Consider the following 21,371-nt stretch of genomic DNA (forward strand, 5'->3'; position numbering starts at 1 on the left):
CTTTAATGTAAGGGTGCCTAACCGGCGCAGCTTCTGATCCGGGCTGTCCTTTCTGTGTGACTCTAGCATGGCACGCTGCACTTCTGTGGATTTAAAGTCCTCGCCCCCCAGGTCAGTTTTGCTCCTGAGTATTCGTCGGAAGAGGAAAGAAAAGCAATGGTGGCCTCATGGGCCCAGCGGCTGAAGAGCTTGTGGCAGGAAAAACCCATCCAGTGCTTGCCACCGTGGTACTTCGAGCAGTGACCCCATGCACGAGCGCATTGCTGAGACCCACGCATCGCAGAGCAGGGTTGCTGCAGAGACCCAGAACTACTTCCTGCTGCCCAGGAGTGAGGCCAGCCGGGTCACACTGTCCAGAACAGTGCTCGTGTTCATGGTTTCTACTGACGATCCTTGTTCAGCTGGGTTTCCATCTCTCTAGTGTTTTGTCTAGTATCTGTCTATTTTCAGTCTTCCTGGCAGTTTTAATTTCCAGAGAGTCCTCTGCAAGTGGAGCTAGCTTCATTCTTTGTTTGTTAGATTTTATTTCGTAGCTCAACTTGAGAGTCTGTATTTTTGCTGCAAAGTTTAATCCATTGGAAGCTAATGTTTTAGTTCTGTTGGTACTTGATTTTTATCTTTTTTCTCTTTATGCTTGCGTTATGACTGTGAAGTGTCCATTGGACAGCCAGTTACCATGTGTTTAAGATCATTTGGTACTAGTTACAGTGAACCTTTCAGTGCCTTAGCCTGGTGGCCTCCTGTCACTGTGTGCATGGTCCTGGAACACGACCATCAGTCCCCGGTGGTGTTGGTGTGTGTCGCTGTGGGATTCTCCCTGAGTGCAAGTGTGAGAGATCGGATTCCACCACCACCCGCATCCTCACCTGGCATCCTCAGCGTCCTCCCCCTCACTATCACCACTGCAGAGGACAGAGCTGCCACCAGTGCCCAGGGACCTTCCTTAGCATCCCAGCACCCCCACAGAGCCCCCAGACTCCCCACACAGCTTCCCCACACAGCTTCCCCACACAGCTTCCTGTTGGCATCACCATCTCCACACCCCCTTGCGCCCGCGTCTCCTGCATCTTCCTTTCCCCTGGACCCTCCACTGCTCTTCAGCAGCACCTTCAGCCCTTCTCCAGCTGCATGTCCTTCGTTCACTTTGGAAAGGTTCATTTAGCTCACAGTTTGTGGAGATTTCAGTCCATAATCAGCTGGCTCCAAGGTAGGTGGCGTGGCAGAGGGACAACACTTCAAGGCAGCAGCCAGAGGAAGTAAGGAGAGCACAACCCCCTCCTCCCTTATATCGTACACAGGGCATCCTCTTCCTCCAGGGCAGTGAGCCCTCCTCTTGCACAGGCTGAGGATATTTACAAAGTAAGGATCCTGGCTCCCTGCTGAGTCTCCCAGTTAATAAACTTCTCAAGTTAAGGCAATGTATCAGCCTTAACAGTAATCAAAGCTGTTGCCAGATGCACCTTTTCTTCCGCATCTTCTCTAGCGCTTTCTCAGAGATGTTTTCTTCCCACTCTTGCGCAGGGCTGTTTTTCTGTAATCCTTTTTGGTCCCTTCTTAGGCTCTTCCTGTTATTTGTCCTCAGGTGATCTCTCCAGTACACCTTTTTTTTTTTAAGGCCCTATTATGGCACTGTCTTCTGGAGAACTCTTTTTGCGGTCCACCTTCTTGAGTTTAGTTCAGAAACACTTGTTTCAGAATCCCCTCCCCGCAATTCTTCAAGCATCTTTTTCCAAGTTCTGTAAACACTCAGACCAGGGCTGGGGGATTTAGCTCTGTGGCCTAAGCACCTGCCTCGCAAGCATGAGGTCATGAGTTAGATGCCCAGTACCAAAGATAAAAAAGTAATCACTCAGACTTCCATCCTCGACAGGCAGGACACACAGTAGAAGTGCCTTACTTTAGAAAGCCCTGCCCTGGGGCTGGGGATTTAGCTCAGTGGCATAAGCACCTGCCTTGGAAGCAGGTGGTAGTGAGTTCGATCCCTGGTACCGATAAAAATGAAAAAGAAAGAAAGCCCTGCCCTTCATGAAGCAGAGATGACCTTGGGACATAGCCAGTGCATTCCGGCTCCAGAGTATGAAAGGAGGCTCGCAGCCCCTCCAGCCCTGTCCCCTTTGACCCATCCTGTGCTGGAGGGGTTCCCAGCCTCCAGACCACTTTGCATCAGAGCTTTGAGGTGACCGCTGCCGCCATCCAGGTGTCTTTCAGAGAACGCGCCTCCTTGTTGGCCCAGAGCTCTGGTGCCTGTTCCAGGAGGCGCTGGCACACATCCGTTAGAGGGTGGGCTGCACCCTTGTGCACGCCGCCCACGTCGCAGGCTGCAGAGCACAGCTGCCAGCAGGACTCCCACACTCCCGTGCAGGGACTTATGTGTCTCTAAGCAGCGGGTAGAACAAATGGGCTTCTGCCCAGCTGGACACTTTCAGTGTTTGTTGCTTGTTCTGTAGTTTCTCCCCTGCTCCAGTGCTTCCAGAAACTGGTGCCCACTCTTCACAGGGATCAAAGGCTCAGTGGACGGGTGGGGGAGGAAGTGCCCTGTGGGGGTCTCCCTTCTTTCCACTGGCCCACGAATGCATTGGGCAGCACAGCTTCCCTGCTTGTCCCTTGCTCAGCAGGCTGCAGCCGTGGAAGGTTGGTAGGTGGACAGCAGCACCCCTTTAAGAGGCTTATCCTGGGGTCCTTTGAGTAGGAAGCCCTGTACCCTCCCTCCCCAGCTCCTGAGTGTCAGGGTGAGAAGGAGGACATCTCGCTGCTCTCCCAGCTTTCTGGAGCCCCGTTGCCCTGACATAACATCAGACTTAGCCTCCTGTATGCCAAGGTCAAGTGGGTTGTCTTGCCGGCAAGCAGTTTTAAGAGCTGGGACCTTGACTGGGTCCTATTAGCTCTCTCCACCAATCGTTGGTTTTTAAAATCTCATTGTAGTGAAACAAAAATAAACCCACCATCACCCGGGTAGCAAGAACTACCACTGAGAATAAAGGGAATGACTGCAGCCTGGCCCCATTTCTCTTAGGAGCCCAAGCCCTTGTGATTTTGCAGAAGTGTCTTTGGCTGTGCAGTGAGGTCTTTGAGCCTCTGAGAGGAGTTGTTAACAAAGAGGAAGGACATGTATGTTGCTCAATTTTAGAGTGCGTCAGGAGTTGGGGGAAATTCTGGCAGCTCCAGAGCATCGTCGGTGCCTTGTACCCAGAGAAGATGAGGCAGACATGAATGTCGGGATGGGGGGGAAATGTGTACTGAATCATGTAAGCTTTAGTTATTTTTTCTCATTGCTGAGACAAAATACCCTACAGTCCAGGTAGGAGGAGAGGCTTATTGAGCTCACAGTTTGTGGAGGTTTTTGTCTGTAATCGGCTGGCTGTAAGGCAGCGAGGCAGAGGGGCAAGTGTTCATGGTTGCAGAAGAGAGGATGGAAGAACACACCTCTTTCTGTGCCTTAGATTGTATCCAGTACACTGGGACTAGAGCCATGCCAATCTGATCAGTGACTTGATCCAGCAGTCACCCACCCTTAATCCCAACACCCTTAATCCCAGCATTGAACCATGAATCAATCACAAACTAGATGCAGCCACCTCCCAAAAAGCCCCATCTAAAAGTGCTTGAGGCTTTGAGGGGACTCCAGACACAAACCATAACAATTTACTAACACACAACGCTCCCAGCTGCTTGTTCCATGACAATGTACTGAAAATAAAGTTTATCAGAATCAAGTCATGTATCATTTGAGCTCTTGAATCAGTGGTGGAAACTTTTAACTTTGTATTAGTGCATGCATGCAACACACAGTGATCACATTCCTCCTAGGGACTTGGTGCTGGATATAACCCATCCTAATCCTTGTTTCATCTCCTTCCTCCATCCCCTCTATCTCTTGGTCTTCTTCCATTCTGCAAAAGATCTATTTTCCTGTTTCCTGTTACTTCCAGGGATGGGAGTTTGGTGCTGATTTCTCTCAGCTTAAACTAGCAGTCTCTAAGAGGATTTTTACCATGATTCCCATTTTACAGATGGAGAAACAGAGTCACAGTATTGCAGTAACTTGTCCAGTTCCCCATCACTACAGCTGGGAGAGCCGAGGGCAAACCAGAGCAGCCTTTCCTAGAGCTCGTGCTGTGGACCCCTGGGCTGAGCCACATGGGGTAATGGGAGCAGCAGTGAATGCAGCCGTTTTAGGAAGTAACCATCCAGGACTCTACAGGAGAGTTCATAGGACCATAAAATCTGAGCTGCCCTCTCCGGGCAAGGACCCCATGTTTTCTGGGCCAGAGATTCTTTCGCCAGTAGGTTAAAGTGCTGCTCACACTCTTTTCTTGCTCTGTCGCAGACAAGATATTTTGAAAAGCTTTGCAGCAGCAGAACTTCTCAATGCCAGGTAAATCACAACAAATGTAACTTTTTTTTTTAATCAACAAATGTAACTTTTAAATGCATTACTGAGTTTATAAGAAACGAAGGAAAACATCTGAGCAACTCCTTAAAAGTTCACCACACAACAAGAAGACTGGTTGCCGACAGTGGAGGAGTGAACGAGTGTGGATCTCAGGCTGCCTCCGGAACAGCCTTAGTTACCTCTTCATTGCTTAGACAAAATACCTTATGAAGCCCGCCCCTTTTTCTGGTCTTACCATGTGGTCCAGGAAGTTAGTATTTATAATCTCATGGAAATGCTACTGAAATTTTATCAAGTTAATTTTAATCTGTCATCTCCAATGCAACCCACAGCAAGAATAAAGAGGCTGAGACATTTACAGTTACAGGCAGCCAAGGGGTCCTGAGTCCGGTCCAGATGAGGGTTCACAGGACAAAGGCCTTGACCCAGAGCCTAACCTGAATTTTATTAATTTGTGAAGAAGGGAGTGACTTGCGGGTGAGCGACAGTGAGAGTGGTGGGGATTATGTGAGTGATGTGAGCGGGGCCAGCTAGGAGGCCTGAGAGCTCCTCTGCAATAAGCAGAGAGAAGGGTGTACAGAAAGGCCAATCTGCATAACACACTGAGGTAGCATTTAATGTTCAGGGGGCAGTGCCTCAGTTCTGATGTGTAAACCTTCTCTGCCCTGGGAAGTCGTAGTCTCTTATCTCGAGGCTCAGACCCAGCTGACAGTCCTGGAACTATGTGGCTCTGCCATCCTGCTGGGCTCAACTTTTTAGAGGAAAATAATGAAAGTGAAAAAACAGGGCTGTCACTTGGCATCAAAGATTACACATCAATACCTCAGCCAGCCCTATTTACATTGCTTAGAGCCAATTAAGGGAAAAAGGCAGTAGCTTAGCCAGCTCTGTGCGTATTAGTAGATGGAGATAAGGCCAGGTTTAGCTAAGGTGGAGATAATTGCTATTTATTCGAGGGAGCCATCCAGGTGGTCCTCTACAATACCTGACACCCGCAAGTTACTGGAGGAAAGGTTTATTTTGACCCAGGTTTTATAGAGGTTTCAGTCCCTAATTGGCTGGCTCCAAGGCAGGATGGCATGGTGGAGGGGAATCTCAGAGGAGAAACAGTCCATGGCATGGTAAGAAGGAGGCAGTGAGCCTTCCTTTCCCTTTTATCTCATCAAATCTACAAACCTATTGGTTAGTGCCACCCACACCCAGAAATATACCAAGCTAATCAATGGACTAATTTAGTTATCACACCCTTAATCTATAGTCACATAGATCCAACCATCCATGAGCACCTGAGGCTTTGGAGAGATGCCTGTATTCAAGCCACAGTGCTGTCTAATCCTGATAACTGACCTGGACAGATGGAGTGAGACCAGACTGAGTGTGTGTGACATGGGAACTGACCTGGGACCCTGTGTAAGCTTTCCTTACTCCCATCCTGTGGATAAACATTATCTCGGAATAGCACATCTGCAATAACATTCGGAGAAGAAAGTAGAGAGTTAATTATCTCAGGACAGCGCATTAGCACTAACGTGGATAGGGGAGAAAGTTACAAGAAGCTGAAACTTAAGTTTTTACAAGGATTAGAAACCTAACCCTATTGGCACATACAGAACAAGAGGAGGTGCATTGGTCAGAGTTAAGCCATAACATTCCCCTCTGATGTAGTGGCTGAGGCCAAATCTTTGGCCTAATATGCTATGGGTCCTGGGGAATAAGTTCATAGGCTTGCTGACTGATCATCATCAGCTTTATGTTCTGCATTTGTTGTCTAATATATACAGTTAGTCTATTGATTGTACAAGGACCTATTGAAGTCAAGAGTAGCGGGGCTGGGGATTTAGCTCAGTGGCATAAGCATCTGCCTTGCAAGCAGGCAGTTGTGAGTTTGATCCCTGGTACCAATAAAAGTGAAAAAGACAAAAAAAAAAAAAAGACAGATATTTGAAAACCCCTTTTGGAGTGTCTGGAATGGAATTCTGCCTTATGTTCTGTTCTTGCTTGGACCATTGCTAGAGTTGCTACTCTTGATTTTTTTTCTGCAACTTCCTATACACCCTCAAGTTGAGCTTTTCCTATCTTCTTTCACATTCTGGCCCAGCCAGACATTTTTACTTGAAAACAAAACTACTTTCTTTGTCCCTCTCTTTTTTACTTATTACCAGCCAATTACCTTTCCTCTCACTTTTCAGACAACATTGAAACTTTCAACAAAACCCTTGAAGTGATTTTCTTTCAGTAGTCTAAAATATATTGAATCATTTCATGTGTTTTCACCACCTTAAAATGCTACACTTTAAAACTGTAAATTTCTTAACTGGCTCAAAAACAGTATGGCTTGGTTTCACTTGGTAAACTTAATATGATTTTTTAAATCCACAAATATAAACAATTTGGTCTGGGTGAGAAGGGGGCCCAAATGCATACCGATGGACAGCCTGGGCAGTGCCCAGGTCAAAGGATCCAGTCGGGGGGCCATATGCCATTTTTCCCTATCAGCCACTCCTGAGAAGCAAAAGTCATTAGTCTTCCTTTAAAAACAGGCTCCCCATAACCTTCAGCCCACCTCTCAAATTCTTTGAAGTGATCAAACACAAGGCTAAGGGGCGTGCTGGATTTAGATTCAGTTTGCCCCATGGCCAGCAGAGATGTCAGTTCTTCTCTCCTGTGGGAGAATCTAAGAGACAGAGATAAGATTAGGAGGAAGAGACAGAATAACAATGAGACAAAAATAATGGTCAGAATCGCTTTTGCCTGTTTTGGGCTCGTAGAAGAGGTTCCTAGGAGAGAATGTTCTGTTAGAGTTGGGTAACCAAAAGGGGAACAGTTAGGCCAAACAGACATACAGACAGACATACAAGACAAGACAAGCTGCAGCAAAAATGGTCTTTGCTCAAAAATAGGTCAAATTTTGGGATCTGGAGGGATTAACAAATTAACCAACAGAGCAGTTTCCCACTGGGGCAGAGTCACAAACGGACGAGATTCGTCCCAAAAAACCAATTGACTCTGTCCTCAAGAGGTTCCCGCTCCCCAAATTGAGAGCGTCCCCTCCAAAAGTACAAATTGACCGTGGTCCAAACAAACCCTCCAGAGTACTTACTTTTAGGTGTTTAGAATTGAGTTGGGGGTCTTGCTTCCACCCCAGACGAGCCCCTAAATAAGATAGCTCGGACCCCGGAATAAAATCCAAGGAAGCAAGGAATCAAGAAATTTGGAGCAAAGGCTTTTATTTCAGGCCTGGCGACGCAGCCCCCTTAGGATCGACCCAGAGACTGCATGCCACAGAGACTGAAGAAAGGGATTTTAAAAGCAAGAGAGAGAGAAAAAAAAACCCACAGAGCTGTTAAGCTGTTGACTTAGTCCTGATAGCCTCTGGAAACTGTAAAGCTGTGGACTTAGTTCTGATAACATCTGGAGCTTTGGGTGCCTTTCCTTACTCCCATCCTGTGGATAAACATTCTCAGAATAGCACATCTGCAATTACACTTGGAGAAGAAAGTAGAAAGTTAATTATCTCGGGAAAGCTCATTAGCACTAACATGTGGAAAGGGGAGAAAGTTACAAGAAGCTGAAACTTAAGTTTCTACAAGCATTAGAAAACCCTATCAGAGCATACAGAACAAGAGGAGGCACATTGGTTAGAGTTAAGCCATAACAGTATTATGAGCTATATAACAAAATAGCTGTGTATAAACTGAATACACAAAGACTTCAAAAGTGATGGGACAAATCTGAAAACTGAACAGAACTTGCAGAATGAAAATACATACAAGTTGCAACTAAAGGCTGTGACCAGGTTTAACATTAAATTAGACACAGATGAAGAGAGAATTAGTGACCTGAAGGAGATTTGAACAAATAAACAAGGAAATGAAGAGGAAAGCCAGATTAAAGGCAAAAACAATGGAATAAAATGGTGTAATCTGGGCTGGGGATTTAGCTCAGTGGTGTAAACCCCTGCCTTGCAAGTGCATGGTCGTGAGTTCAATGCCCGGCACCAAAAAAAAAAAAAAAAAAAAAAAAAGATGTAATCTGGTCTTAACTAGATGTCTAGACTGAGAAAATTGGTGGGTGCTGTATTTCAAAAAAAGAGGAGCTGAGAATTTCTGACAACTCATAGTAGACACTAATATTCAGAAACTAGTTCTTGGAAGTGTTTTCGGCGCGGTTAGAAGACAAAATCTAAAGTAAAGTGGCCTTTATTTTAAGAATATGGAGAGAAACTCCGCGACTGCCGGGGTCTGGCTTTCTGTGCTGGACGCGTGGTGTGGGAGGCATACTTACAGCTTGGGTCTGGCGTGGTCCTAAAGCGGCCTTACTGATGCGCCAGCAGCCCATTGGAACTCATTCCGCAACACAGGTAAGTTGCCTAGGGGCGGGGAAATGCCCTCAAGGTAAACGTCCCTTGGCCCCGCCTCTCACTGCTGTAGTGTCCGGGCTAGGGCAAGATCCTTTCAGTTATATTGGTAGCCTCAACTAGGGCGGGTAATTCCACTATCCAGACCGCATGGTGGACCTGTGGGAAACAAAACATGAAAAAGCATAGATCAGCTCCAGTGGACCAACAGCTTAATGATGACAGGTTTCCTAGGAGCAATAACAGGAACAAGAAAACGTATGCAATGGGATCATCAGCGTATCACCAAAAAAAAAAAAAAAAAAAAGACAACTTTAAATCTAGGTTTTCTTTTCAGTTATTGGAGTTAAATAAAAACGTTTTAAAAAATCAAAGGGGTGTGACGGCATACACCTATAATCCCAATATTCAGGGAGGCTGAGGCTGAGGGTCACCATGAATTTGAGGCCAGGCTGGGCTACAGTATAGTGAGGTCAAGACCAGCCTGTGGGATTTATCTCACACAGAATTTAGAAAGATACTTATATCCTCGAAGGCTCATTAGGGAAGAAAAACTGAAAATAACCCAGAGGAATGACGCATCCAGGAAGCATGAGAACACCCACCCACAGGCGCAGGGCATTTTGCAGAAGATCTGACCAATGAACAGAAGCAAAGATGTCAACTTAATGATTAAACTAAATGCAAACAAATAATAACATAATTCTACATCCACCAACCTAGCAGGTGTCTTAAAGTTCAGATGTACCAAGCTTTAGTGAGAATAAAGGTCATGGAGAATTTACACATCTTATTAGTAACAAAATAATTTACTATAGATGCATATATTGAGATATATGTGTATTTTATACTTAAAAGTTGACTGAAAAAAAAGCAAGTTACAGAATACCCCCTACTAAGACTAAAAAGATGCTAAACAAGACCCTCGAGGATACATACTTAGATGGTAAAATTATAATTAAATATTCAGAGTAGGAATGTGGTGGGAGGGGCGCCCAGATCTTTGAAGGAATCCTTCGTGTTCAGCATCTTAAGCCAAGAGATAGGTACTCAAGTTTTCACTTTACCGTCCTTTAAGTCTTATTTATGTAACATTTATATTCATACAAGTGAAACTGTGAAAGAGTGAAAGAAAGTAAGTCTAACCTGGATGCAGGCCTGTAATTCCAGCACTCAGGAGGCTGAGGCAGGAGGATCGCCGCAAGTTCGAGATCAGCCTGAGCTACAAAGTAAGGTCAAGGCCAGCCTGAATCATATATAGTGAAACACTGCCTCAAAAAAAAAAAAAAAAGTAATGTCTAGGTGTATATGGTTTTTTTTTTTTATTATTTTTAGTGCCTCAGGCATCCTGAAAATACAGGGTGCCACTGACCCCATCCCCCAGATAGAAACTGTCTTAAAATCTGCCAGGGTGGCACCGGCTAGGTGACCTTGATCTTAGAGATGCCCTCTGGGCACTCGTGGGCGCCCCCTGCTGGCCATTGTAACTCTGACCCCTCCCGACAGCGTGTCTGTCCCAGAGGCCCCGCGGTGACACAGCTGGCAGAATGACAGAAAAGGGTAGATGAGACTTTACAGTTTGCTCACACTTTGAGGTTTGGAAGCAACCTAAAAATAAAACCAGGAGTTCTTGTGCACTTCAGAGGCGGGGGCCGGAGTCTCTGGAGACCAGTGAGATTCACCGGATGTCTGGGTTCTGATCCCCAGGCCGCGCTGCAGGGATTCCTGGCGGCACCCGCACATATAGTCAGCAGGGGGCAGCAGGGAGCACCCCGGGACAGTTCTTGCAGACCGGTTCAGCCTCCTGGTGGGGGCAGCGCTTCCTCTCCTCTCCTCTCCCAAAGTGTCCCTGGATAAAGGGACTTCAATTGAAAAATAGCCACATCTACCAAGGGATCTTCCTTTCATAATCCTCCAAAGTGGAGCCATAAATAAAATTTTCAAGGGTAAAAAGAAGGGAAAAGCCACTTTCCAGGACCAGAGACCTGGCTCGGAGGTCAGGATGAAAACAGCAACACACTGGGAGCTCAGGCCTGGCTTGGAAAGGGCTACGGACAGAGACTGTTTGAGGGCCACGTCATCCTTGGCTCTTGGAGCCCGAGAGGCCACTCCACATCTGGAGCTTCTCTTGTCGTTGTGCCAGTTGCCCTGTCCTCAGAGGGTGTCACCCTGGAGTCTTCCAGGGGTTTCTGAGATGGAAGGCTTCGCCAGGGACGGGTGAGGGTGAGGGGGGTGGAGGACGGGGAGGGGGATAGGAGGAAGTTGAGGGGGAGGAGGAAGGGAAGCAGGATGAAGGGAGGGGGAAGAAGGAGGAGGAAGAGGGGGAGGGGGAGGAGGAGGGGGGACAGCGCCATCAGGTAGTCCCTTGACAACCCACTCACCAGTTAAACACATTCCACATCCTTCTCCCCTCAGAGAATCGACCAAGACAAGCCACGGGTGGTGCCAGAAGTTCATTTGAACAGTGAGGGGTGAAGGGGTTGGGGAGAAGCTGGCTCTGCAGAGCAAACTGGGGCCCAGTAAAAGAGGAAAAGCAAAAAAGAGCAAAAGTAAAAGTATGCCTGCTCTAGAAGATACAGAGTGGGCCATGGAGTCAGCATTGCGGGCTCCTCGCGGGGTCTGGGTCCTTGGATGTTACCTGCATCTGGCGGGGTCCTCGAGAAGCTCTGTACTTCCCCAGCCAGCTCTGCCACGCCCTGCCTCCTATCATTTCCCCAGACACACAAATCCCATCATTGTTACGGGGTGCCGAAGGAGCGTCGGTCTCTGCCTTGTACAGCCCCCTGAAGTGGAAGGGGCTGAGGACTCTCCTTACAGAACCCCGGGGCCCGTCCCTTCTAAAGAGCAGAAGTCTGTCTGGCTCTTGGCTCTGGAGGCTGAGTTCAAGAATGAGAGGCTGGCATCAGGTGAGGTCCTTCTTGCTGGGTTACCCCACGTGGGGACAGAAGGGGGTGCTGAACATGTCGTACAGGGGCATTAACTATTCATCCATAGATCCACAAGAGCAGTGCCTCTGCGTGCAGACTCCTCCCAGTCAGCTCATTGCCCTGTGTGAGGTCAAGTTGCCTTCCAGCAGGTGAATTTTGGAAGACACACTCATTCACACCGCAGCAGTCAGGGCACGCAGTGCCTTGAAGTTTATTATATTGTCTTCTCTTATCTGGTTGCCTAACCTCCCGCCCTCCACTTTTCTAGATTGGGTTACCAAAGGGTAATGGCGTCAGCCAACTCCAGGATAAACACTTTCCATTGTTCACTTCCAGCTTCCAGTAAAGCCCAAATTGCTTGGCATGGAAAGCAAGACCTTTCAGGATCTGGGCCCTCTGACCCTCCAGGCTGCTTGTTTGTCATGGCTCCCACGAACTCCAGCGTCCAGCCTTGGCACACTGGACCTCAGCTGAGCAGAGAACCATCAGGGGAGTAGGAGCTTTGTCTGCAGTGGCCTTATTCTTCCCCACCCCAGACTCTTCTTCCTGGAAAATCCTAGGAACCCTGCAAAATTCCGTTCAAGAATACCCTGTCTGGGGTCATCCTCACCCCTCCCTTTGAACAAAGCCGCTGTTCCCACCCCTCCCGGTGCCATTCTTGAAGTGCACTCAGTCCCTGGATCGGTGCGTTTTTCTTTGATGGCTGTTGTGACAGACACTGGCGGACATCCCTGGTTTCCAAGGGTGACAGAGTGCTGGCTGAGTCAGCAGCCCCTCTTCCCACGCTGCTCCGTCTGTCTTGCATCCTTTTCTACCCACCCGCTCTCTCTAATGCCCTGTGCAGCCCTGCAGATGGGAAAGGGCTGGAACACTTTGTGCCTGGCACACACAGGAGCACGGTGATGTGTGCAGAATAGCATAGAAGGGGCCGGATTATTCGTGGTCTCTGACAGCTCCAACTGTCCCTGGCTTTGGGGTGAGGTGGCCTGTTCCTCTGCACATACCCTCTGCAACCCCAGCGTCTTCAGCTGAACTGCAGGCTCCTGAAGGACTCTACAAGGAGGTCTCTGTCTGCAGGACTGGCGGGGACAACAAGGCTTGAGAAGCTGAGCCGGTGACCGGTCTGGTTGTGTGCCTCTCCCGACACACACACACTCACTGTGTCTAAGTGGGACACCAGCCAGCTGTCTTCCCACTGCAGTGACCCAAGTACCCCAGTAAAGCACACCATGGCTCGGGGTTCGGGAGCCTATTTCTGTTCAGAACATGAGAGTGCTGTGATCAGAGCCACAGGGACCACGTGCCCTAAATTCCTAGTCTCAGCAGGGCGTGCTGATGCATGAGCATTATCCCAGTCCTCCGAGAGGCTGAAACAGGAGAATTGCAAGTTCAAACCAAGCCGGGGCAACTCGGTGACACTTGTTTGAAATAAAAAATAATAAAAACGGCTGGAGATGAGCTCAGTCTGAAGGCCTGTGTTTGACCGTCAGGACTAGGGGAGCACACAGTCTTCCGCTACACCGCAGGAGGACTGTCCTGCGCAATGGCTTGAGCGTGGCCAGGACTGAACTGGAGAGGGCTCGGACGTCAGAGGCCAGCCCGCCGTGAGGCCACGGGGTTCCGCCTGATGCCAACCTGCGCGTGTGCCAACAGACCCTGCCATGGTTGTGCAGGGGTTCTTTCCCCCACCTTTCTGGGTCTCGTCTTCACTTCCCCGCCTCCTCCTCCTCCTGGCCACCCTTCTCGGTCCTCATCCCCGGAGGCCCTGACCCTGGCTCCGGGCCCGCCCGGAGGCCCCGGGACTGTCTGAGCCCTTCCGGAGGCACAGGCCATGGACCCTAGGAGTCCAGGTGATTCGGTGGACATCTTGTAATCTCTACTGATCATGATCATTTTCACATCTCCTTTAAATAAAACAAGATTGAGAACACGAACATAGTCTAGTCCGTAAGTTTGTAAGTGGCCGGAAGGCGCCGGCAGCTCCCAGGGGTGCTGACTCCAGGGGCGACCTGGTGCGCTCTGGGGGAGACCCTTGCTCCACGCTGAGCTCCGTGCGTAGCCTGGGAACAGGCGGGCAGGCTCGGGGGGTGCTCTGGACCCCAAATGACCCAGAGGAGCGGAGGATAAGATTCAGGGGGACAGCACCTTCCTGGATCCCCAGGCCTGGAGTATGAAGCCCAGCCCTGCAGGAAGCACCCAAGCCAGCCCCTCTGCCCTGCTCCGCACACACTAGAAGGCCCGGCTGTGTGTTTGCTGCCCCCTGGTGGCCGATTCTGGAGAGAGCCCTGGGTTCAGGGTGGGGTTTGGCCCACTTCTTTCAGGAGCTCAGGGTCCTCTTCTGCCTCTGGGAAAAAGGGGTGAATGCTTTCATGAGTCTCCGGCCCATCCCGGGCTGCTCCCAGATATCCGGGCCTAAAACTTGGCTCGTCTTTTTCAAGGAACTCCGATGGTGGTAGTGCGGACACAATGCGCGCCACGTCCTGCACCGTGCACCTGCTGAGAGGAAGTGTGCCATTCAGTCCACTGGACTTTGAAACAGCCTCGGGTTTGCCTCAGCTTGAAACAGCGGGTTGAGGGTCTCTAATCTGAAAATCTGGGGCTGGGGATACAGCTCAGCGGCACAACACCTGCCTGGTAAGCATGAGGCCTTGAGTCCAATTCCCAGGACCAATAAAAATAAAAATCTGAAACTCTTTGAACACCGACATGATGCCACAAGTGGAAAATCCTATACCTGACCTTATTTGACAGGTCACATTCAAAACATAGACACCCCAAAAATACCATCTGCAGTTGCCTTGAGGTTACGTGTGTGAGGAACAGGAATCTGATGACTGAAATGCCTTCAAGAAAGCCTTGCAGGTGTTAGCTGATTGACTCTTGTGGACAGACTCGAAGACAAATCTTTTCCACCGTGATTTCTGCTGTGTGGGTATTATCAGGTAGGTGATAAACACCAAGATGAGCCTGTACCCAGAATCTGAGACGAACTGCTTCGTGAAGGATGGATGTCAAGGAGTTTCGATGGAGGTAAGGCATTCATTCCAGGAGGCACATGTGTTACTTAGAGAAGGAGGCTGGCTTCTGATTTTCTGACAATAAAGAGTTTCAGGCTTCCTTCTCAGGGAAACTCCCTTCTCTCTTGATTAGCATCTCCCATAATGTGACTCTGACACAATCAGAAGCCAGCAAAGTCTGGGTGTCTTAATTCATGTCCACACTTTCATTTGCACATCTCGGCTGGATGCAGGCTGTTTCATTTAATGATGTACATAGAAGCATCATGATAAGCAACTGGGATGGTGATGGCTCTCATTAGCTGGTTTAATATTTTACTTAGCAAAATCATTTTTAATTCTTCAAGGACTACACTGAATACTCCTGCATTTGTAGCCTCATGATACAGTCTAGGCCTTCATGTAGCATACCCTTCACTTTATTTTGAACCACTGGCATGTTCATAGAGCTATCTTTTGTTCTATTACTAATTTTTTTTTCTTTCGGGAAGTAATGAGACAATCTACAAACAAAACATTCATTACATCCATTTAAAACTTTAACCTCATTCTTGAGAATTTATGTTATGTTATGTTTCTCATTCTTGAGAAATGACTAAAAATCACATAGTGATGAATTTTTTTAAAATAACCCCACATATGGGTTTGGTTAAGCAAATTATATCACCTTCATGTAACAGTAAAAATTTAATTATACGCTGTGTGTAAACTACTCTCACAGAAAGTGTTGCCCGCGGGAAATAGCTAATCTGAGATTACACACGACCTGCCTGGGCTCTCAAGCTGTAGGCTACTTCCAATCCGGCCCGTTACCTCTTACTCATGGGCAGGGCCGGAAGACACGTGACTTCTGGTCAGAGCTTGACTCACAGGAGAGCTGTTGATGTTTCTTTCCATATCTTCTACTGATTCACCAGGCCTCTGAATTCCTAGGAAAATGAAGGAAAAGTGTCATGGTAGAGGCCACATGTGAGGATGATTGCATTAGCTGTGCAGACCCCTGAGACTGTAGGTTCACTGGTTTTGGAGAAAGTAGAAGCAAACTGCTCTTTGCTGCCAAGAGGTGACTGATCCCTTAAGAGTCACCTGCAATCATAGCCAGAGAATGGCCAAGCAAAGGGCAGTCGGGTACTCTTGGCATGGCCAGCAAGAACTTGTAGGGTGCCGATGCCATGCATTATCTTGCCCAGTAACTTTCTTTTATATGTTTAGTCTTTGTGTTTCTTGCCTGGTTTTTATGTTGTTAGCAAAAACAATGCATGCTTGCCTCCTATCCTAAGTTTTCATAATATGAAACTTTCTCTCAAAACAAGCTGGGGAGTGTAGCCACTTTCTAATGCACTCTGTAATAACTTGACTAAGAATTAATTTCCTTGTTCCTTGAACACTTGATAGTACTTGCCAGTAAAGGTTATAAAGTTTTGTTGGGTTTGACAGACATAAAAGTCCTAACTCTAGCTGTGAATTAGCTGGGATAAGCATGGCTATCTTGGCCCCCCTACTGAATGCAGCTGTACAATCCGGACACAATCACACAGCAGGTACATTAGGAGTCTGGGAAGTAAATATTACCAGGTAGACTGGGCTAGCAGAACAGAATCAAGGCGACTAAACTGGCCACGAGTTCACTGTTTTTCCCTACAGTATCCTTCAGCGTAACCCAGCATCACCCCGAATTTTCAAGGAGGCCTGGACGCAGAGCCAACTCCAGAGCAGCCTTGTGGTTCTGGCTGGAATGGCAGGAATGGGATTCCTAATATTCAGGGAGAGTGGGGATCCCCCACTTCCACTTTCCCCTTTTTGTTCACATTTCAGTCTATAGGAAATCCTGCAGTGGCAACAAATAGAACCTGCAGAACCCAACCCTGAAGAAGCCGACCCTGCCTATCCAGTCAGTGATACTGTTCCCAAGTCATCGGCACCAGATCTTCCTCCTCTTTTCTCTGCCCTCGCAGATCTTGGCTGCACGCAGAGGGCGTCTGTGAAAGCCTGTGGCAGGATGGGTGAATCCAGCTTTGTCTGCGGACAGGGAAGCCCCACAGAACCAGAACGTGGCAACCAGGGAGAACATGGAGAAGAGGGGAGAGGAGCCCTGGAAAACGGTGCTGCGGGGCATGCATAAACACCAGCACCTTTTCAGAGCCTCTGCAGGATGGGCCTACGAGCCAGAACTAAAAGCCAGACCACTGCTGCGGCCACAGGCCATGCACTGGGGCAGATCTGAGCAGCATGGCAAAGCCTCTGAGAGCCACGGCCTGGTGAATGGACATTGGAGTTTGTGGCCTGATGGCACCAACTTGACATCTTGCTAAGCCAAGAGCAAAAACACTCTGCACACAATTTAAATAAAACCCAGCACTGTGTAACATAGCATTCAAAATATAATCCCAAATCATGTTGCAGTCACAGTAACACAAAAAGCTCAACTAAAAATCTTAAGATGTGTGAGGAGAGCATCAAGGATATTCACCCAGATATTCTACCTATTACTCTTCCTGAACAGTGACAGTTTCTTTTGCTATATCCCAACTGTATTAGTCACTTTATTGCCAGGAGAAAATGCCAGATGTCCACCGTTTAATTGAGATATTTATTTGGACCACAGTTTCCAGGGGCCTCAGCTCATGGTTACGACGCTGTGTGGTAGAAATAGCATCGTGGAAGGGCTTGGTGGAGGAAAGAGGCTCAATTCGTGGGGGGCAGCAAGCAGAGAGAAGAGGAAGGAGCCAGGGGCAAGACACCGGTTTTCACATCATACCCCTAATGCCACCTTCACCCAGCACAGTGCGGCCCCATGGGCCAGTCATCTGCTGAAAACCCACCTCTGCACCTGAGTCTTTGGGTAGACATTTTAGATCTAAACAATACAAACCTGTACAGATTTTAGAATGACCTGGCAAAAGCTTTAGAGTCACTTCATAGTAGATACAGTATTAAAAAGTGCCCCAAACAGTATCTCTGTAGGCACTGAGGTAAGCAAAGGATTAGCAAAATATGTGCTGGTAGTGTAAGAGAAAGATAACAGAAACACGGCAAAATGTTCAAAACTGTAAGAAGAGTTCTTTTTTTTTTTTTTTTTTTTTTTGAGACACGGTGTCGCTGTGCAATTCAGGCTGGCCTTGAGCTCACTTTGCAGCCTCGGCTGGTCTGGAACTCACAACGATCCTCATGCCTCAGCCTCCCGAGTGCTGGGATTACAGGCGTGAGCCACCACACTCGGCTAAGGGTTCTTGATGTACTGTTTCTGCAGCTTTAAAGTTGAAAATTCTCACACATATTGCAATGGTTGCATCTCAGAAGTCCTGCGCTGTGCTAAGTCCAAGAATTGAGACACCTAAGATGACATGTATTCACTCACACCCCACTCACAGGGGATTGTGGGAAAGGTAATGCTGGGATAGTGGAAAGAGGATCGGTGAATTCCAGGGACTAGAGGTCAGGACGGACATCGACTGACTTCAAAGGTTATGGGCACTTTTGGGGATGTCGACAATGTTCTGAATCATGACCTTAGTGGTTACTATGCTACTGCATGCCGTTGTCGAAACTAATCAAGTGAAAACACTTCAGGTTGTCAATTTTATTACATGTCATTTATTCTTCATAGCAGATGAAATTGTATCTCCCAAAAGAGACATGTGTAAATTCTAACCCTCAGGACCTGAGAATGCAGCCTTATTTAGAAATCCAATCTTGGGCTGGGGATTTAGCAGCATAAGCACCTGCTTTGCAAGCGCCTGGTTGGGAGTTCGACCCCTGGTACCAATAAAAATAAATAAATAAATAAAACAGGAATCTAATCTCTGCAGGTATAAGAAAAATTGAGGCTTTTAAAACTAACCCGCGATGTTTACCAGGTCGGTCCCTGCCAGACCGGTGAGTGGAGCAGCGGCTGCTGGGAATCCCACCCAGCCTAAGGGAACTCTCTTCCTGGCCTGGGGACCAAGCTCTGATTCCCTGCTGGGTCCAGTGAGTGGGGCCACCGCGGGGAACACAATCCCAGACTGGCAGAATTCTCTCGCACACCTGGAACAACACTTGAAGCTCTAAAATACAGGAAGATGACAAAACGAAAGACCAAAATACAACCTAAAACATCCAGCCCATCCCAAGAAAGCCTAGGAGCCATGTACATAGAAGAAAACACATGCCACATAACTGAAATACCTGAAATAATAGAAACTGAAATAAAGAAGCAACTCTGGGAAGCCTTAAAGGAATTCAAACTAGAAATAATCTCCCAGGTAAAACAAGAAATGATAAAAGAAATGAAGTGGATGCTAAACATAGCTAAAGAAGACGCAGTTAAAAAATCAGAGGAACTAAACAAAAAGATAGAATCCCTGGATGAACAATATAAGAAACAAACAGAATACATGAAACAGATGCAAAGAGATACACAGGAAATCAAAAACTCCATTGAAAGTTGTAAAAACTGCCTCAATGAATGTGAAGATAGAATCTCAGACCTCGAAGACAAGATTGCAGCCAGTGAACAGGAAAGAAAAGATTTTTAAAACTAACAAGAAATCAGGAAATAACAATTCAACACCTGCAAGATGACGCAAAGAGAAATAACATAAGGTTGATATGGATAAATGAAAAAGAAGGGGACAACATAAAGGATGTCAAGGGCATATTTAGAGAAGTAATAGCTGAAATTTTCCCAAACATGAGATTGGAAACTGATATCAAGATCAATGAAGCATATAGAACTCCAAATAGCCATGACCAAAATAAATCTACACCCAGACATATAATAATGACCATCCCAGAAATCGAACAAAAGAATAGAATATTAAAGGCTGTCAGAGAGAAAAGACAGATGACCTATAAAGGAAAACCTATCAGAATCACAGCAGACTTCTCAGCACAAACAATAAAGTCAAAAAGAGCATAGAGTGAAGTATTTCAGATCCTAAAGGAAAATGATTTCCAACCTAGGCTGATGTACCCTGCAAAACTGTCCTTCAAAATCAATGGAGAAATAAGATACTTCCATGACAAAGATCAGCAGAAAAACTTCATGATCACCAAGCCAACCCTGCAAAGAATACTGAAAGACAGCCTAGATACATTTAGGAAAAAACCACTAAACAAAGCAGACAATTAAACAGAACAGAAAGATAAACATGCTACAGCAGGATAACATGCCAACAATAAACCAATATATAACAGTTCTAACTATTAATGTAAATGGTCTCAATACACCAATAAAAAGAAACAGACTGGCAGAATGGATCAAGAAACAAACTCCTACCCTATGCTGTTTATAAGAAACCCATCTAACCCAGAAGGATACACACAGACTGAAAGTCAAAGGATGGAAAACAATACTTCATGCAACAGGAACCTAAAAAAAAGCGGGGGTAGCTATTCTGTTTGCAGACAAAGTGAACTTCAGAAGGGATAAAGAAGGTCACTACATACTGGTTAGGGGAAAACTCCAACAGGAAGAGAAAACTATCTTAAATATATATGCACCAAACTCCAGAGCACCCAGTTATATAAAACAAATACTAACAGAAATGAAAAACCAAATCAGCATTAACATAATTCTAACAGGAGATCTTAACACACCACTGACACCAATGGACAGATCAACTAGACAGAAAATCAACAAAGAAATAAAAGAACTGAATCACACCTGTGAACAAATGGACTTAATAGACGTATACAGAGTACTCCACCCAACAACAACAGAATACACATCTTCTCAGCAGTACATGGGACATTCTCTAAAATAGACCATATATTAACTCACAGAACATATTTAAATAAATGCAAAAGAGTTGAAATGATCCCTTGCATGCTATCGGACCAAGCGCTATTAAATTAGACATTAATGATAAAAGATACTGCAAAAATCCCACAAACACATGGAAACTGAATAACACACTCTTGAGTAATCAGTGGGTCACATAGGAAATTAAAGAAGAAATTACGCAATACCTACAAGAAAATGAAAATACAGATACAACTTACTGGAATCTGTGGGATGCAATGAAAGCTGTCCTCAGAGAGGAAAATTTATTGCACTGAGTTCCCACATCAGGAAAACAGAACGAATACAAATAAACAACCTGATGCTACACATCAAAGAGAAAAAGAAGAGCAAGTCAAGCCCAAAGCCAAAAGAAGAGAGAAAGTTATAAAAATCAGAGTAGAAATCAACACAATAGAGACTAAGAAAACAATCCAAAGAATCAACAAATCAAAAAGTTGGTTCTTTGAAAGAAAAAATAAAATCGATAAGCCCCTAGCCAATCTTATTAAAAAATGGGACGAAAAAGCTCAAATGCATGCAATAAGAAATGAAAAAGGTGAAATCACTACAGACTCTATAGAAATACAGATTATCATCAATACCTATTTCGAAAACCTCTACTCTCAAAGGTTTGATAACATAGAAGAAATAGACAGATTTTTAGAAACATATGAAGTATCAAAGCTAAATCAAGAGGATGTAAAACTGCTGAATAACCCAATCTCTATCAATGAAATTGAGCATGTAATTAATTCCTTACCTACAAAGAAGAGCCCAGGCCCAGACAGATTCACTACAGAATTCTACAAGAAATACAAAGAAGAACTAATGCTGACACTCCTCAAACTCTTCAATGAAATTGAAAGGGAAGCAATCCTTCCTAAGTCATTCCTGGAAGCAAATATTACTC

The 21,371-nt window shown here is 46.4% G+C and overlaps 1 protein-coding gene and 2 long non-coding RNA genes across 6 annotated transcripts in view; 2 read left to right on the forward strand and 1 right to left on the reverse strand.

Moving 5' to 3' along the window:
* The window catches only part of Nqo2 (N-ribosyldihydronicotinamide:quinone dehydrogenase 2), a 14,654-nt gene extending 10,941 nt beyond the window's left edge, over positions 1–3,713 (forward strand). For all 3 annotated transcript variants that reach the window (XM_063259803.1, XM_003468815.5, XM_063259804.1), the window contains exon 7: positions 67–3,713. In XM_063259803.1, the coding sequence (XP_063115873.1) occupies positions 67–243 (177 nt within the window). In that variant the 3' untranslated portion in view covers positions 244–3,713. The remainder of the gene's footprint in view (positions 1–66) is intronic.
* On the reverse strand, positions 611–16,670 carry LOC134478469 (uncharacterized). 2 transcript variants are annotated; one of them, XR_010051085.1, is made up of 2 exons: positions 15,508–16,670; positions 611–8,909 (listed from the first exon to the last, which is right to left on the reverse strand). It is a non-coding gene; the product is annotated as an uncharacterized LOC134478469 (long non-coding RNA). The 2 variants fall into 2 exon arrangements; XR_010051084.1 differs by lacking the exon at positions 15,508–16,670 and adding an exon at positions 9,897–10,938.
* Positions 11,112–13,611, forward strand: LOC134478470 (uncharacterized). The gene is made up of 2 exons (XR_010051086.1): positions 11,112–11,656; positions 12,014–13,611. It is a non-coding gene; the product is annotated as an uncharacterized LOC134478470 (long non-coding RNA).
* Positions 16,671–21,371: the final 4,701 nt, after the last annotated feature.

Source organism: Cavia porcellus, unplaced genomic scaffold (genome assembly GCF_034190915.1).
Source record: "Cavia porcellus strain 051 isolate PalLab524CR breed Dunkin Hartley unplaced genomic scaffold, mCavPor4.1 scaffold_13, whole genome shotgun sequence".
NCBI lineage: Eukaryota > Metazoa > Chordata > Mammalia > Rodentia > Caviidae > Cavia > Cavia porcellus.